The sequence below is a fragment of the Desmodus rotundus genome, chromosome 6 (genome assembly GCF_022682495.2).
Source record: "Desmodus rotundus isolate HL8 chromosome 6, HLdesRot8A.1, whole genome shotgun sequence".
Classification (NCBI taxonomy): domain Eukaryota; kingdom Metazoa; phylum Chordata; class Mammalia; order Chiroptera; family Phyllostomidae; genus Desmodus; species Desmodus rotundus.
In genome coordinates, this window is record NC_071392.1 from 21,505,455 (window position 1) to 21,523,915 (window position 18,461).

The 18,461-nt window shown below is 38.5% G+C and overlaps 1 protein-coding gene across 4 annotated transcripts in view; it reads left to right on the top strand.

Moving 5' to 3' along the window:
• Positions 1-395: 395 nt before the first annotated feature.
• Positions 396-18,461, top strand: part of DGKB (diacylglycerol kinase beta) — a 532,510-nt gene continuing 514,444 nt past the window's right edge. For 3 of the 4 annotated variants that reach the window (XM_053927066.1, XM_053927067.1, XM_045185303.2), the window contains exon 1: positions 402-656. In XM_053927066.1, coding sequence (XP_053783041.1) covers positions 587-656 — 70 coding nt within the window. In that variant the 5' untranslated portion in view covers positions 402-586. Of the gene's footprint in view, positions 657-18,461 lie in introns of all 4 variants that reach the window. The other variant, XM_053927068.1, reaches the window with a different exon arrangement.

Sequence of the window (18,461 nt, forward strand, 5' to 3'; positions counted from 1 at the left end):
GCAACCTCCTTTAACAACTTGGATCTAGAATTTTTTTATATTATGTTTATTTAGATATTAAAGAATTGATAAAATCAGATTGATAAAAGTGATACCCTTTCAACTCTTTAAATGTGGGGTTTATAAAGTCTAGCAAAACAACCTTTTTATGAATCTAGACTTAAATGTTTTTTATATCTTATAGCCTTAATCATATTTATTTCTATGAATTCACATGAGTAAATGTATATAAATGCCATGAAAGAGTGAACAAGTAATTAAAAATTGAGCATAATGCAACAAAGAAAAACTTTAAAATACATTATTTAAAGACTAAAAATCCTTACCATTGTATAACTTGTCCTTGCTTTCCTTTGAATAATAAAGCTAATCTCTTTACGTTTCTCTTTTCGCAGTGCTTTAACACGTTATTGACACCACAGACACAGAGCCACAGAGGTTTCATGTTGACAGACCGCATATTTTGAAAGCTTGAGGTATTTTATCATAAAACATGCCTGGTGGAAAATTTGAAGCATAGGACTCTGCCAAACACCTGGATAAAGAACTCCTCACCTGCTATGGTAGAGAACTCAACACCATCACCATGACAAACCAGGAAAAGTGGGCCCACCTGAGCCCCTCAGAATTTTCCCAACTTCAGAAATATGCTGAGTGTAAGTATTCATGTGAATAATATCATTTTACTTGGCATTTTACTTGTTTTGTGCTAAACAAGGTACGATAATTTACAGGAACAGGTTACAGATTATGATCAGTATCGGGGTAGATGTAGGCATGTCTTCTGTGTTAGTAGCAAGTCGGTCGACTGCTGACTACCCTTTTGGCATGAGGAGGAGTAAACTTAAATCAAACATCAACTCTAGAAGGAAAGGAACTAGGGTGCTAGGTGCAAAACTAAACTTGGAAACACTTTACCTGTAATAGAAGTGACACAAAGCATAAGACAGCCTGGGGGAATGGAGACTGGCAAGATGGGAGCCAAGAAGAAGAAGGAGAAGACAGTAGTAAGGAAGTAAAAGGAGAAAAATAAATGGTGTTATTCTTGAGTCAACAGGATCTGATTCATAGACATTGGGAGGGAAGGGAAATCGGAGATGTTTTTCCTGTTTCTCAGCCTAGTATTTCCAAAAGGACTGGGAGTAGGGAGTCATAGATACATTGTGGAGTTGGCTTTAGAGGTTGTAAAAAAAAAAAAGAAAAAGAAAAAAAAGAAGAGCTGCCAGGACCTTAGGACAACTTGTTTAGTGTGTGTATTTATAGAAAAGATAGACTGTGGTAATGCGCTTTATAGTGGCGTATTTTTAAATATTAAATTTCTTTATAGATACACAATAAGATTTTGTTTACAAGACATTTGTTTTTATCATAGATTTCCAGGAATATGTTTGTTTCATGAAATGAGTTTCAGCTATTTATACACACACACACACACACACACACACACACATATATATATATATGTATGTATGTATATAACAACTGGGTCAAGGTATTGAAGAGAAAAAAGGGAGCAACTAATAAATAGGAGGCACTGAAAGTTTTGGAAGATGATAGTCAAGAAGAAATAACCCATAGAGAACATAATAAAAATGGTGAGAGTAAAGGGAATAACATGCTACTAGGAGAATAAGATGTAAGAAATGGAAAGAGGAAAAACAATGGCTCATAATAATTAAAAAAGCAAAACCTGAAGTAGCTGGTGACGGTAAGGCACAGAGGAGTTATGGTCTGTAGAAGACAAGTGTTGGGAATAATGTAAATAACATGACGGAGAGGGAGAGAAAATGGTTAAACACAGAAGAGGGATTGGGAATAATAAATAAATGTGATGATAATAATGAATAATAACATATTTACATGCTACATATTATAAGTCAGGAATATTAATAAACAATGCACATTATTGAAAAATCCAAGCTTACAGGTTTTCTAGAGCTTTCCTAACTTGAAGGCTGCAGTACTCTGGGTGAGGGTTTAAGAATGCTGCTGAGTATTTACCAGGAAGTCACAAATCCATAAGAACGTGTGCACATTTTTTAGTCAATAATAATAAAAATACAATTACCATATGGAAGAGGTGGGTGTAATATTTAAAAAACACACACATATTTATTTATTTTTGGAGAGGGGGAGGGAGGGAGAAAGAGAGGGAGAGAAATATCAATGTGAGAGCGAATCATCCAACCATTATCTCTTGCATGTGCCCAGACAGGGGACTGACCCCACAACCCTGGCAACCCTTCAAGCTGTGGGACTACACCCAGCTGAGCCACACTGGACAGGGCGTGTGTCATAAATTTTTGACGTCAAAATGTGCTCCTCATACTCAAAAATTGTTTTGAACCACTGAAACTACAATTCATTCATTTATCACACAAAGAAAATTTAGTCCAGGATGGTTCAATTCTTGTCTATATCCTTATAATCAATAACTTCTAAATGGTCTACAAATGATTTACCTATGGTTTCCAATTTCTATATTCTCTTTGCATTATATCCAAAAATTAAGTAAGTATTTCTGACCATCTTCTTTTGGGGCCGTATTCTGCTTGATGTCTCAGGAAATGCAAATATGAACAGATACGGACCATGCCTTCAAGGAATTTACATTTTAATGAAGGCTAAAACTGATGGACTGTTATTTCTAGGAAGAATATTGTAAGGGCCACAAACAAATTTGGGGGTTCTCTGAGGCTTATGTATTCCATTTGAGATGGAGAAAGGGAAGTATTCATGGGAGAAGTAGGACTCGAGATAAATCTTGAAATATAGTTTTAAGATAAGTGAAGAAGAAAATGATACAGATGTAAAAGGATATTCAGCATATTTTTAAGGAAGAGAGATGAGCCACACCACAAATTGAAGGAGGATGTATATTTAAGATTGTAGAAATGACCTGGAATCAATAGAACACAATATTAAACTTGAGTTAGTCAGTAAGGAGGAATCGTAAGGTGTTAGGGGAAGAGTGACTTACACAATGTTGTACTTCAGAAAGTTTAATTGGAGAACTCTGAGAATAAATGGAAAGAGACTAGAGTTGGGCCAGTGGGCTATTGGAGTAAACTAAATAATGTGGATGGATGATGAGAAAAGACCAGAAAAGTAGAGGTTCAGATGAAAACTAACAGAGAACTTGGCAAATAATAAAATATGAGAATTGAGAGCTAAAGATGGATGGGGGATTTTAGTGACATAATCCCCCAAGTAAAGAGAACAATGAATTTGATTTAGGTTTGTTGAACTTGGCTTGATTATTTAAATATATTTCCCAGTGTTTAGGTGCTTATAGGAAAAAATCCTTGTATGAAACATGAATATAAAGTAGGTAAATTATTGCCATGACAGCTAAAATATCATTTATAACGGCTGTTAATTAAATATTTCAAATTTCCTTTGAATTGGTAAACAGAATTTAATACTAAAGCATGAAATATATCACAGGCTGCTATTTTTATTGAATATAAGGGGTATATTTAATTATGATGTAAGAAAGCTTGATTTAATAATCAGTTTTGTAAATGCCTAAGTAATAAAAACGATCATAAATGTAAAAGTTATAACATTGAAACAAAGATGAATGAAAATGCAATAAATTGGTAGCAAGAAGTAACATGGTAAGTGTAAGAACATTATTCAAATGGATTTTATGAGAAGATGAATTGATCGATTAACATTGAATGAAAATCATAGTGCTACTTCCGTAATCAGTTGACTTGCTATTTTTTTTTAAAATAAGAAAGACTACATAAAAAGTGTGAGACTTAATCCTCCGTGACAGCAATTTTCAATTACTGCACCACAAGAATTTTTAAAAACATGCAATACCTGACTATTAAGTCAGGGACACTGACCTTAAACTGTCAAATAAAAAAAATGACAACCACCAACGCAGCAATAGCCATCTGATGTGAGCGAGTCAAGATTATACCTACTTTTTCTAAGCTTGACCAAAAAATCGAATGTATTTTTTGGTGTACTGAAGAATTTCAGCAATAGGTTTGTGTGCCATGAGATGAAAATGGTTGAAAATTGCTGCTCTATGAAGTTTCCTGTGTAATTAAGAAGCAGAGACTATCATGATTAGAATGTATCCTCACGTCATAAATTTCCATTGTCAAAACGTAACTGGAAACACACTTATCATCCCGAAGACGATAAAAGTAGTGTCCTTCCCCTTGCTATTCAGCACCTATGATCTGTTTATCTGTGGTGTTTAAGGACCGGATTTTTCATGCTGCTGTGCAGTACTGGTGAAGTGGCCTCCGTCCATACTCTGTCATAAAAGTGGTCTGTCGGATGTGCTCTTTAGATGTCATTTTGTATCTCTTAATAAGAAATTGTTTACATGTATTAGATAATTAAGTTATGACATGTTATTGATTTAAGTATTCACTTGCAACATAGTAAGATTATTTCAAGTAAGTGTTGTGTATACTTTTAGGGGGTGCGGGGGGGTATGGAACTCTAGGTCAAGTTAAATGAGTTCATGGAACCCTTACCCCAGCAAAACTAAATTATTCAAGTTTAACCCAGCAAATACCATTTTCTCACATTATCTGATTTGGGATCTTCTCTACAATTGCCACGATATCCCCCAAGCATGCTGCTATAAGGAAGTGCCATAGACTGGGCTACTTAAATACACAACAGAAATTTATTTCTCACAGTTCTGGAGGCTGAAGTCTGGGATCAGGTGCCAGCATGGCTGGGTACTGATAAGGGCCTTCTTTGGGGTTGCAAGAGGTCAAGTTCTTTTTGTACCCTCACATGGTGGGAGGAGCAAAAGGGGGGCTGCGAGCTCTCTGGGAACTCCTAAAAGGGCACTGACCCAGTCACCGCATCCGAACTCCACCCTCATGACCTCTAATCCCAAAGACCCTCCTCACTGGGGGGCGGGTTTTAACATTTTCATTTAACATGTAGTGAACATTATACCCTGCGACTACAATTGATTCTCAACTTCTAGGCTGCTTTCATGATGAATTGGGGTACACAGAGTGATTTTGGCACAGCATTCCTTGTTAGGCAGCTGGCATATCAGACAGCTTGTGTCCAAATCCTGGGCCTCCCGTATTTTAGATTTCTGACTTTGGAAAAGTTACATCACATCTCTGTGTCCCATTTTTTGCACTTGTGAAATGGGGAAAACAATAAAAACGTCGAGTGTTGTAAGTATTAAATGACTTAATATCTGCCAAGTAATAAGAACATCGCCTGGCAAATTATTTGTGATGTAACCGTTCATTATTTTACTAGAGGGGGAAGTGAGTTCGTTATGTTGGCTGTTGGAACATATTGTTGATAGTCAAACAGAAAAGTGCCACATTTTGGAGTTTGGGTCGGTGTCTCATTTTCTGTTACAAGACTAGATTCTTTCCACAAGGTAGAAGCTGCTGCTGGTGCTGTTGGCAGCCTGGGTTCCGTGTCGTTCCCACAAATGGTGCAGACGGCTAACGTGGAGCCTGCTGTGGCTGCCGGCAGCATGCTGAGACCCTGCTCCCGTTTAGGCTTTCAGGCTGAGTCACTCCATGGGAAAGATGTCCACTGATATGTGGGAGAGGAGTATAATTTTCATTTCCACTCTGTATAGGAAGTCATCAAACCGTAGTGATAAGATAGCTCTCACTCCCATCATGTAGAGAATGGAGCTTATCACATTATCAATTTGTCAGTGCTCCCTGCTGTGGTTTTATGGCACAGTGAAGGGTTAAGAAACTCCAAATCTTTTCGTGGACTATTTTCTATGTGAAACCTACACAGTATTTCTAAACAATCCATTATCTGCCCACATATTGTTACTTAGGATTAGCTTTTTATCTGCTATATATAAAGTGTATTGTATAGCATGCAAATTATTTTTGAAAAATACTGTGCTGTTATGGAGGGAACACTTTCAAACGCTCATAAATTTCATACCGTTTGTAGCAGCTGGCATTGTACAGAGGTGCAAAATTATGATGAACTGTTATTTTCAATAAGGACCAGTGTGCCTAATTTTGGATGTATTATACATTTTTTTTTTCCATTGGAGAGAAGCATGCAGCCTGGCTTAGCAGAAACAGCACAGGCTTTGTGCGGAAACTAGTGTTTGACAATGTTGCACAGCAACCCTGCCTTCTACTCAGTAGTGGTGAGGTCTCGACAATGTTACATAAATGCCCTTGAGCCTCAGCTTTCTTACTGGGAAGAGCTCAAAGTATTGTAGGATTTAGTGAGACAGTAATCACCATCATAATAAATCAAAGACTTTTAGCACCATACTCTAAACAATATACAAGTATCATTTATTTCTCACAATAAGCCTTGGAGGGAGGCAAATGACTTCCTTCAGGCAGATTACCTGGCCCATTGCCATGGCAAAATAAGTGGTAACAAAGATAAAAACAGTAATTCATTTATGTTTCTTAATGAAGATCACAACATCATGCTTTCAAAATAGAGAAATCTGGAATTCGGGAGTCAGGTCCTTACGTCTCCCACAGAATAGCCGTCTCTCAAGAGTTTTCGCAAATAAGGCAAAGCAAAGGAGCAAAGCGGCTAACTATGGTTTTGGCCTCAAAATGTCTTTCTAATCTCTCATCCCGGTAGATTGGACCTGATTATTAACTTCAGCGATGCTCTGCCTAAAGGAGAGGCATGTTCCTGATTCTACCCACATGCACTCCTCCTGTGCCTGGAACTTCCCTCACGCTTCCTTTATGAAAACAGGGAAGGGGAAAGGGAGATGAGGAGAAAATCATGAAGCAACTATAATAAAAATATGGGAAAGTTCATTTCCATTTTCAGGAGACTTACTCTCTCAAGAAATCCCACCCTCTAGGGGGATGATCCCATTGTGTCTTTGAGAGATGTTTTGTGCCGATTCATACCAGATGGGACAAGGAGAGCAGAGGGAGAGAGGCTTGACCTCCTCCTGTGTGTGCACCTCCTTCAATGGATTTTTAGGTGTGTTTAGATTATTTGCTAGTCCTCTCTCTAATCTGTTGTGCAGGAATTGACTTTTCCTTTTGGCCCCTGCTCTGTGATACACTGATTCTATTTTGGGAGGCCATGCCACTTACTGATAATGACTCTCGTTGCACAGGGTCATTTGGTGTAGTGGCTGTGAACGCATTATTAGGTCAGATAGAACTGGGTGTGAGTTCTGGTGCTGCGCCGTGCACCTTCGCTTCCTCACCTGTGTCCTAGGGTGCAGTATCGATTAAGTGTGAAGATGCAGGCAAAGTGACCAGGGACCCATATATTATTGTTATGAGGAGGATGGTGATGGTGGTGGTGACCGAGGTAGTTTAATAGCAAATGAGGACTTTTCCCCCCGCCTCTGATTATACTACTGAGGTGAAATGTGTTGACTTTGCCCTGACACTTGGTCTGAATCTGGAATCTGCAACTCTATTTTAGGTAGTACGTGTCTCTCATTTCCGACCCTGTTTCTTCCGATTCACACTGATTAACTAAGCAGTTCCTGGCTCTGACCCAGATGTTATTTCTGGGATGTAAGTTGGCTGCATGATCTTTTTTGCCTCATCTTTGGCTGTGGTTTCTATTTGTTGTACTGCTTCAGACTGACTATTCCGTTGGTGGCTTCTCTGGGTCTACATATCCTAAATTTTTCAATACTAAGTCTTGCAATAGTAAAGAAAATAATAATTATGAATGTCTAAATTTTCATTATTTTAGTATCCTAAAGAGACCTAATTTTCAATGATTTTAAACATATATTTTTTTCATTGTTGGACACTTGGCACAAACACAATTTTATTAAGATTTGTGATTGAGCAAACTTGCATATTGAAGTTAGGATTCCTATGAAGTATTGGTTGAGGCGAGCAAAATTAGGCTATGGTTGAAAAATTCACAAAATCTCGGTGGCTTAACAACATAGACGTTTCTTGCTCATATTATATTTCCAAATCTGAGTCAGTAAATGGTTCAATTTTACATTATCCTCAGTCAAGTCCCAGACAGCTGGAGCAGTCATCAGCTTTAAACACTGGCAGACATTGTGGCAGTGAGAAACGGAGGGCTTGTGAATTGGGTGCTGGCTCTGAAGGCTTTTCTGCCTGGTAGTGAGTGATGTGCTTACGTTTCTTTGGCCCATGCGATCCACGTGACCACATCTAGCTTCCATGGAGTAGAGAAATGCATTCCTTCTGTCAGCTCAGTGTCAGGAGAGAAGTGAAATATTCGGTGAAAACTGCTAATGTGGCCAGTATCACACGAGTGAAATATAACCTGTCATTTACCTTGGAACATTAAGCAAGTCATCACAATCTCTTTAAGCTTCTGTTTCTTCATCTACAAAATGAGGATAACACTCCCTACTTATAAATAATAACTCTTGTTTTATCACTGATATGAGTAGGAGAAATTATAACAAGTTACCACTATACTCACACACATTGAATGATATTCTTTACTCAGTTATAGGTTAAAGGTTGTTATTCAGTGGACGATTCCTTCGTCCCCCCAGCCTGCATTGTAGCTGGAAGAGCCGCCCCCGCCCCCAGTATGCAGACTAGGGAAATGTGACTTTACTCATTGGTCATTACTTCACTAACAGTATTTAGCATCTTTTACTCTTAGGCATTGATTGGCTCTGGGTAGTACAGAAATGCATATTTTGATGCTTTTAATCAAAGGTCGTAGTCTATTGAGAGAAACAAACAAGGCAGCAAATGATAAAGCAATGAAATACATTCTGTGAATGTAATATATGCAAGAATGTTTTTTAATTGAGGTATAGTTGAAATAACATTGTATTAGTTTTAGGTGTCCAGCATAATAATTTAATGTTTCGTGAAATGATTAGCACAATAAATGTAGTTAACATTCATTACCACACAGTTACAGTTTGCGTGTGTGTGGAGAGAACTTTTATGACATTCTCTTAGCAACTTTCAAATATACGGTATAGTACTGTTAACTATAGTCACATTACCACATATTACATCCCCAGGACTCACTCATCTTAGAAGTGGAAGTTTGTACCTTTGGACCATCTTTATCCCATTTCGCCCCCCTTCTCCCGTACTCCTAACTGCAGCCGTGGGCAGCCACCAATCTGGGCTCCGCGTGTGCAACTTTTTAATTTCCCGTTCCACGTGTAGGTGAGGTCTTACAGTATTTGCCTTTGTCTTTCTGACTTACTTACTTAGCCTAATACATTCACGGTCCATCCAGGTTTTTTTAAATGGCAGGATGTCCTTTCTCATGGCTGGATACGTAAAGTGAACAGGGAAAAAGAGGGATTTTGTTCTTTCACCTCGGAGAAAAAGACATGTTTGTTATCAGGCAATAGGCAAATAACTTGTGCTGAAAGATTCTGAGCTTATGGCCCAATGTGATTTTTTTTGTTGTTGTTTTGGTTTTTGTTCAATTGTCTTAAGTTCCTCTCTAATGTCTATCTTCCTAGTGTCTTAGCTTTATCCTTTAGCAAGTTACATAAACTTCTAAACTTTAATTTTCTCAGCTGTGTAATTAAGAAAATAATAAAGCCCATCTCATTGCTTTGTACTGCTAACCACCGTACGTAAGTTAATTATTGCTTTCTTTGTTATTTTCCGTAGATTGTTCAGAGTTATCCTTCTATTTCTTTTATTTTTATGCAGTTCAATATCTCTGCTTCTCCTAAACACACATTTCTAATTTCATCATGTGCTGAATTTTACAGTTCACTCCTTTGGGACTATGTAAGAAATACCCTCCTGCTCTTGTGGCCCAATCTTCTTCTTTAACCTCTTAAATTACAGTTTATCTTCAAATCCTATAGCCTCTTTCAAAGCATTCCCAAGGCATCTCCAGGTGCAAGGCTGATTTCCTCATATCTAGAAATGTATTCTATAAGGAAGAACATTGCCACAACTGCAGTGGGTGTTAGATTTTATCCTACTCATCATGTAACAAGTTAGCTTGCTACACAGTCATGATGCTAGAGGTCATGGGTCAGAGATAAAGAACTTTACCGATCATGCCATAGCAAACTGCAAGTAGCTTGTTTTTACTGGCCACCCTACTTCAGTTCCCACCTGGTCCAGAGGGTCAGGTGACCTCTGCACAAGCAGTGGCTTAGGTTATTGGAGAGGAACCCCAAGTTTTGGGAACCGGAATCTTTTATAATGGATAGTGAACAAATGTCCATTTTGCTGAAGAAAGGCTTGCAATCTCCCTCTCTCTCCCATGGTGTTTCACTGTGAAAGCATTCTTGAAATGATAGACTGGAATAAAAATAGCCTGTATTGCTGCTTGTGAAGCCTGCAGAAACATGAGACATTGAGAATTGTTTCCCGATAAACAGAAGTTTATAATAGTTATTACCACCTTAATCAGCAGTCCAGAGGTTGAAGAAAATACGTGTTTTCCCAGCAGGATGCTCTTTAGTCCATATAAAGGTAGCCTCAGACTTGTGCCTGGAAGTCTCTTGTCTTGGTCTCTCGCCCCATTTCTTACCTTTTGACCTACCACTGGCCGTTCAAGCCTCCTATTTGTGCTCTATACTTTCAAGGTAGAAGGAGACTCACTTACTTTATTTTTATTCATGCAATGAAGATGAAAGAAAACTCATTTAGTTGCTGCTATTTTTGAGACTACTCATAAAAAAATAGGCTTAATTTTTAAATTTTATTCAAGGAAATACATCTCTTAAAACACAGACATTTACACACATACCTCTTGAAAGTAACAGTTACCGTGAACTTAATTTTCAGTGTTTTATTATAGAATAAACACAGAAGGAAGAATTTGGGAGAAGGGAACAAGCAGCCTCAATCCAGGCAGAGTACCTCCCATGCCCCGACCCCCGCCAAATGCTTTGAGAATTCCATGCAACTTAATGGATGGTGAGGATGCTGTTGGCTTTCTGTCCAATGTCATAAGTATCTTTGGAGCAGAATGTGTTGCTCTTTGAACTGCTAGAGCTACCAAATGATGGATGACTCCTGTACCTTTTTCATCTTAGTTTCTTACTAGGTTAGGATAATACATTGTCCCTTGAAACCTACTCCACCACTGAAGTCAGTGGGAAACCAAAGTTCTTATGTGAAAAAATCAAGAAAAGAGTAAAATGCTTTGACTTGGACAGGAAAGTCTCCCAGATGTTTACAAAATTCTGCCAAATAGTTTTGGTTTATAGTTTCCCTATGTATATCACAGATTAGTCATGGTATGTTTTTAAATTTCTGCCATATGAGAGTTTTTCTTTAGAAATTGGCTCTTAAAAGCTCTTTGTTGAAAGTTATTTAAGGAGGTAGTATGTAATGAAAAGCATCCCGCAGCATTTATGGAACAGGAGGTACATTCTGATTATTGCATCAATATAGTTTGATGTGACTACTGATACAGTCTATTACCGATATCAGATTAGGTGGTTATGACGGGAACAAAAATCAGTGAGTACAATTTTTTTTCAAACTTATGAGCCAGAATTATTCTAAATAACCCTTCTAGACCAGCACATTTTGCCTTTCACTTGTCTTATATTCACTTCACAAATGCCAGAATTAAAAAACAACATTTTAAACATTTTGGGCTCTTTTGGGTCAGAGAAAATGCACTCTAACGATCTTCAGCCTCTTCTCTCCTTCTTGCTGTCAGTGGCATAGGCATTGCTGTATGAATCTCGGGGAAGCCCTTCCGAAGCAGCAATAACTGCTCCACAGGCCATTTAGGAGGCACCACTGTATGGTGTCCTTTCATGTAATGATCATTTCTGCCATTTTCAAAGTCGCTTTCTGCTGAAGGCACCTTGCAAACCTCTTCCTTCTCCTTCTACTACTGGCTGCCATCATTGTTACATTCAGTTCTGTGTAAGTTTGCCTTTTGCCACCTTATCCCCCAGCATGATCCAAAGAGAATAGAGTTGAGAAGTAAAAAACAATACCATTAATTTAACAGTTTCTCAAATAATTCATCTTAAAGAAATAGATGTTCCTAAAATCATCACTGACCAAATTCCATGTGCCCTGTGATCACACATTGCTCCAGTACTCCCGAGTCCCCATTCCACATAAAGTAAGAGAACTCTTCCTCCCCCCTTGTGGCTTCCCTTTCATCCACTCTTTGAGATCCTTGAGCATCTGAAAATTGCAGTGTCAAAAAAAATTTATACTTTGTGTTTAGCTCCTTTTTACTATAGTCTGTAGGCTGAGGCATTTGGGAATGTTGTCATGATACGTTTAACTTTTATTTCACCATGCAGGTTGGCCAAAGGGCACATAGGGGAACAAATAAGATGCCAGTTGATGTCTCCTGGAAGAAATAAAGAATAGGTTCCTACCTGGAAAAAAACAGCAATTAAGACTACTTAACAACAGTAGTGTTGCAACAAAGTGCTGGGTCCATACGCACCGTTTCTCTGACCTCATTCTCTTCTGGCAACCTTGGAACTCCTCACTCCAGCCAGCACAGGAAGAGATCACTTTCAGATCCCAGAGACTTTTGTCCATAGTCTCTCAAGGAAATGTGGACAGTAACGCCCAGGGATGAACTCGCTAATAATGGTCCCCTGAGACTCTGTGCAGAATTCTTCTTCCTGTTCGTTCAGGCACTTTAGACTGCTTATACTTTTCTCAGGATATTGTAAGGTAGGAGCTGCAGCGGGTCTCTCTTGTATAGGCCAACTCAATCTAATAAAATGGTATTTTGTCCCAGCTCCAGGAAAGAAACATAATTTCCCAGCTTGCGCTGCACATTCGGGGTATCCCATCCCTTGCTCGTGTCACCACCTCTGCTCATCAACGTGGGGACTGAAGTTCTCATTTCAACTATGCAAAGTGTCCACCAACATCTCAGTGTTCAATCAGACATATCTTTTCAGTTGACATGTGATCCTTGACTCGTTAACTATTTCTTTTTTAAAAAGATTTTATTTATTTATTTTTTGAGAGAAGAGGGGGAGGGAGAAAGAAAGGGAGAGAAACACCAGTGTGAGAGAGATACATTGCTTGGTTGCCTCTCGAGTGCCCTCAACTAGAGACCTGGCTCACAACCCAGGCATGTGCCCTGACTGAGAATTGAACCAGCGACCTATTTGTTCATGGGCCAGCACTCAATCCACTGAGCCACACCAGCCAAGGCTATTTGTAATTTTTCCTGGTTCTCCATAACTGCTGTCTGATCCACTTACATTAACGAAAACCACAGGGATATGCAGATGTCTTGGGGAGACTGATGGCTGGCAGAGCTTGGCACTGGGCCATATATTAGAGTCTCAACTGGCTTTCTTTTCCTAAGTCCTCCTCTGTAGAATCCTTCTAAAAACTCTCTAGTGTATCACAAAATTGCATGTATTTTAACTTCTCTTGTTCAAGTGGTCAAGATCTCAGCATCACTCGCTATCCTGGCATTCCCTAACTTGATGGAGATTTGCTGTTTAAACTATTAATAGCATAGCACTCAGCACACGGAGATATTGCCACTTTCTCCAGGTTCTCTTCTATGAGGCACCTTGAAGATGGCATTCTAACCTCATACTTCACTTATATTCATAGTCCCATTTTGGTCATATACCTATGACTTCTTCAATATATAGTTCAAATTATCCTTCCTTAGAATTTACACAACAACCTTCATGGGTCTTTTTTCTCCATGAAGGATCCCCAACTTTCTTTATAAACATTGTATAATGAATAGGAATAAGTCATCCTATGGCAGGTTTCTTTACCCAGTATTTTCTGCAAGGAACTTCTTTGAGGAATCATCTTGATAATCGTACAGAATACAACTTGGTCCTATAGAAATAGCTTTGGAATAGAAATAGAATTTGCAAAGCATATGTTCCTTTTGCAGGTCTACTGCAGAGTCTAAGATGTCTCCTTGTCATGGATTCTCAGAATGCTCTACACCTCTCTGCTGTCAATTTGAAGGCCAGTGTAGAAGCTTCTGGAACTTTCTATGGTATTCTTGGATTTAGGCGTGGCAATTCCACAGGTCAAAAATCCTATGTAATGCTTCTCTAACTCTCCCCATGTAATTGCTCCATATAGAGTTTTAAAGGGTGATCATGTAGTCTCTGTTTCACAAAGAGCGGAGTGCTGTGAGTGCCTGATCTGAGACATGCCCAGGGTACAAATAATGGGCAAAGCACTTGTTCATTTTTCCCTCTGCCCTTTCTTCTCTTGTCTCCTTTCCATTGTGTTTTTGTAGCTCTTTGCAGTGTCTTGGCTGTTTCCCACCTGAGTCCAGCAAGGTCACAGCGGGCGAGACCATTATTTTGGTGTCCTGGGTAGTCAGGTTTGGCTATTATTCATGACTTCATCCCATGAGGGTAAGAGATGGCTCAGTGCAGACCGTGGGTCTATTTTAGAGTCTTAAAAGTAGCACACTTTTAAGGCAAGCCAAATGTTTGCAGGCTGATATTTATTATCACCCAGAGCATATCTGGGTGGCAAATATAGTATCTAACACTTACAAAGATTTTATGAGTTTATTATAGGTCACATTTCTCTAGATACCTATGCTTTACCTATGCTGACCTATGTAATCTCCATAGCATCCCTGTGAGGCCAGCAAATTTTATTATTATTGCCATTTTACAGATGAGGAAATTTAAGCTCAGGAAAGTTAAATAAGTTACCTAAGGTCATACAGATATTAAATTAGAGAGCCATGGTTCCAATCAGGTAGACTGTGTCTAGAATCCATTCAGGTAATCACTGCTACACTAACTCTTTATATCTCGTCTCTTGGGTGATCGTTAGCTTAAAAAGAAAGCACAAACAAGCAAAATTGCTCCTTCATGAGAATGAGACTAAAAAGGAAGAACATGAATAAAGGGACCAGGAAACTCCTTTGCACCATAAATTCAAATTACTCATAAAGGATAAAAATGTTTGCTATGATTAAGAAGACAACATAGAGAGTATATTAATTTTTTAGAAGCTGCCGGAGTGAGAAATGGATAATTTTTCAAGTGTTTTCAGTATATCCTTTAAAACAGCCTTGAGATAGTTCTGATGGGCAGGGAGTTTGGAGTCACTTTGAAAGTACTGAGGGACTCATACAAAAATAAACGATTATGGACAGAAGGTTTGATGAAGAGATAAAATGCCTCCCAGGCAGAGTCCATTGCAAAGCTTTAGTGGGAAGAAGCCTGATGAGGTCAGCCAAGCTGAGTAGCATTTAAAGGCTTGTCTCATTATTCTGCAAGTCTCACACTGCTGTGCTGGGTGAGTTCCTGAGCAGTGGAGTCAAAATCAAATAGGCTGCCTCAGGCAGCAGCAGTAGCAAGAAACGCTGAAGGTATAATCCAGAAAGTAGACAGAGGGAAGTTTGCCTTTGGAGAGTTAATGCAGCTGGCAAACATGCAATTGGTTGGTCAGAAAGCCTAAGATATGTCTGCATTTGTTTTCCTTCAGCCCTTCAACTCACAGTGTATCTTTTGTTGATATAATATAGAGGTAAGTGTTCAGCTATGTTTTTGTTTTCAATAGGTAGCAATTCGGTTATACTTTTGTTTTGAACAGAGAGTTAATTTTAAGGAAAGGGGAAATTGCCCAAGTCATTTGTTTAAATTATGAGTCTCTTAAAATGTATTTTAAGAGAGTGACAGCATTGCCTTGTTAGCCAGTAGCTGGCTGAACACGCTAGTCCATCTGAAGGACAATCTTGTTCTAGGAAGTAGCTCCTCGGTTCAGCCCATAGGGGGCACCACACATTTCACACAACCCAGAACACATACCGAACAGTAGCTACTAAAGGCCCTATAATATGTCTTCTTACCTTGCATGTGATTTTCTTTGTTTGCCTCCAATTTATACGGCCACAAACAAGCTGTTTCAATTGGACTTGTCAGTATGGAATGGGTCATTTAAAATGATCATCAAAAAGTCTGAAATGAGATGATTTTATAAGCAATAAAAGAGACCCCTAAATGATGTTTCATATAACTTTGTCAATTCAGTAATTTAAAAAATAATAAGTATAAATAAACTTAATGCAAAAAAGATATTTTGCTACTAATGTCCTTGTCCAAAATAAACAAGTTTGATTCATCTTCCTCTTTCCCTATTTCTTAATCTGTATCTTTCTCTTTATTCTGTTTCTCTCCTAGTTTGCTCTCTCAAGCCCTTTATTTCCTTTTATTATTGTGGAGAAGGGAGAAAATTTTCTCCTTTCCTCACTTAGTTTTGTTGGGTGGTCAAATAATTAAAATAACATAAGACAGAATAACAGAGGAAAAACTAGTTCAATACATATTTACAAGGAATCCACACAAATACATAAATTTACTTAAATTGTTAGTGAATTCAGATGAAAAGTAGATTAAAATTTCTATCTGTACTTAACATACTTAACATATTGAGGAGAAAAATATTATAGTTGAAGAAATTCCTGACTTCTGAGATTTAAAAAAAGAAATGTTCCTAGAAATACGGGTTTCATAATTAGAACTTCAAGTCTTTTATGTTGTGGTTTTGTGCTTGGAACAGTTGTGGAAGGATCTAACACTTTTATCTGTTATTTGGTGGTTTAGACTTATCCTTCCATAAGTTTGCCAGACTGCAATACTTGGGTCCATCTGCCTGTGTGCACCAGCTAAAAAGTGCACCAACAGGAGTTTGCAGTTTAGAAAAGAAAATAACTTAATATTGAATTGGCTGTTCTGGAGTATCAATAGTGGGTGGAGCGCTAATGTTCTAAAGACCCGACTTTCTGATGGCAAGTAGGTGTCAGATCACACAGGACAAAAATCACAAGCCAGTATGGGTTAGAGGTCCGGAGCTGTGAAGGAGGGTGATTGGTTGGAGGTATGGTAAGGGTAATAAATCATGTCTTCAGTCCTTGAGGGCAGCGCTGAGGTCTGCTCCGAGTCCTTCTGTCCGGTTTCACAGAAAAGGAGCTAGGCGATATCCTACTTTAGGGATCCGGAGCTGAAACGGAACTAGAATTCAAAGCTAAACATAGTCAAAGTCATAAGGCCCCTTGGACTGATAAGCCACCGACACCCTTGTTCATTGATCTCAAGGACTGCGCCCCTTCTGTAGTCATTCATCTACTTAATTCTTTACTCACAAGGGGAGCAGAATTTCCCACTGCAAAATGTGCCTTCTGGCAGAAGGAGGATCTTGAGCTGGTTATTATTATTATTTTTAAAATGCAGACACAAGAGAAGCTTTGAAAACAGACTAAGGGTTACCTTTTGTAGGAAACATACGTTTTTAAAGGAAATCTCCATTTGTAAGGGTGTCTGCCTCTCTGTAGAAGAGGGAGGAGGATGACTCAATCTGTGGAAACTCTTAGCACTGGGAAAGGCACCTAATAAATAAATCTGTATAATAACCCTGCCCTTGTTTACTGTGAGTTTCCCGGTAACCTCCCCAAACCAGGCTCCCGCAGCTCCCAACATCTTTCCTTTGTCTTTATCTGGGAACGATATTTAAGGTGTTGGCTTGGTCATTTGCAGTTACTCGATTTTCTGGACCAACTCCCATATATACAGGAAGTACACTGGGTGGGGCAAAAGTAGCTTTACAGGTATGAGTACACAAAACAGTTTATTCCTGTATTATTATTTATTAATTATTGTATTATTTCCCATACAAAAAAACTGTAAACCTACTTTTCCCCACCTTATACATATTGTTAAACTTCTGTTTGTTTTTCTGTAGTCAGCTGTCTTTTATTACAGGGAATCTTAGCCAAAAAACCCTAGAAAAGTAGAGGGAAAATAATTTTCCCTTGCCTACAACTCTATCTTGCTCTCAACCTACAGATGTTCTCTAGAATGCCTGATTCTTGAAGATCTCTCTGCTTCCTGTTCCATTCATCTACCTGGTTTCTGCTCTCAGCAATTTGGGAAACCATTAAAGTTTAGGTATTCATAGTCAATATTCATTGTTTATTTTGCCCGAACACTTTAAATTAATTGAATTAGATAATAAATTCTTTCTAAAACACTCATGTCTCTTGCTTGCAGATCCATAATTTCTACTTTCTTAGCCAATCTTTGGACTATCTGTCTCAACCGCCTTTGCAGACTCTTCTCCTGACTATTTCCTGCTTTATGTTCCCTTCTAAAACTCAACTTTCGCTTCCTTCGTGATCCTCTGTTCTAAGGCTTTAAATGCCGTGTATGTGACAATGACTTTCAAATGTATCTTTCTAACTCAATCCTCTCCTCTCAACTTCAGCTCTGAATGTGCGGCTGCCTAGTTGACATCTTCAATTGGATGTCTCATTGACATTTCACATTTAACAGATTCACAGCTGAATTCTCGACTCCCTTCTCCATCAAAATAAAAGAAGAAATAAAATACCACTCTGTCCCTTAGGTTATTGCAGTTTGAATTTTTGATATTACCATTTCATAACTTTGGAAGAAAATTTAAGACTCAATAATGGATGATCAGTGAATATGGATCTGATAACCATTGAAGTTTATGGTAAATAGGGAAAACGGCTCTAGTCTGTTAGAGAAAGGGTCATGATAGGGTGTTCAAGAGGCTTTGAGACAAAAA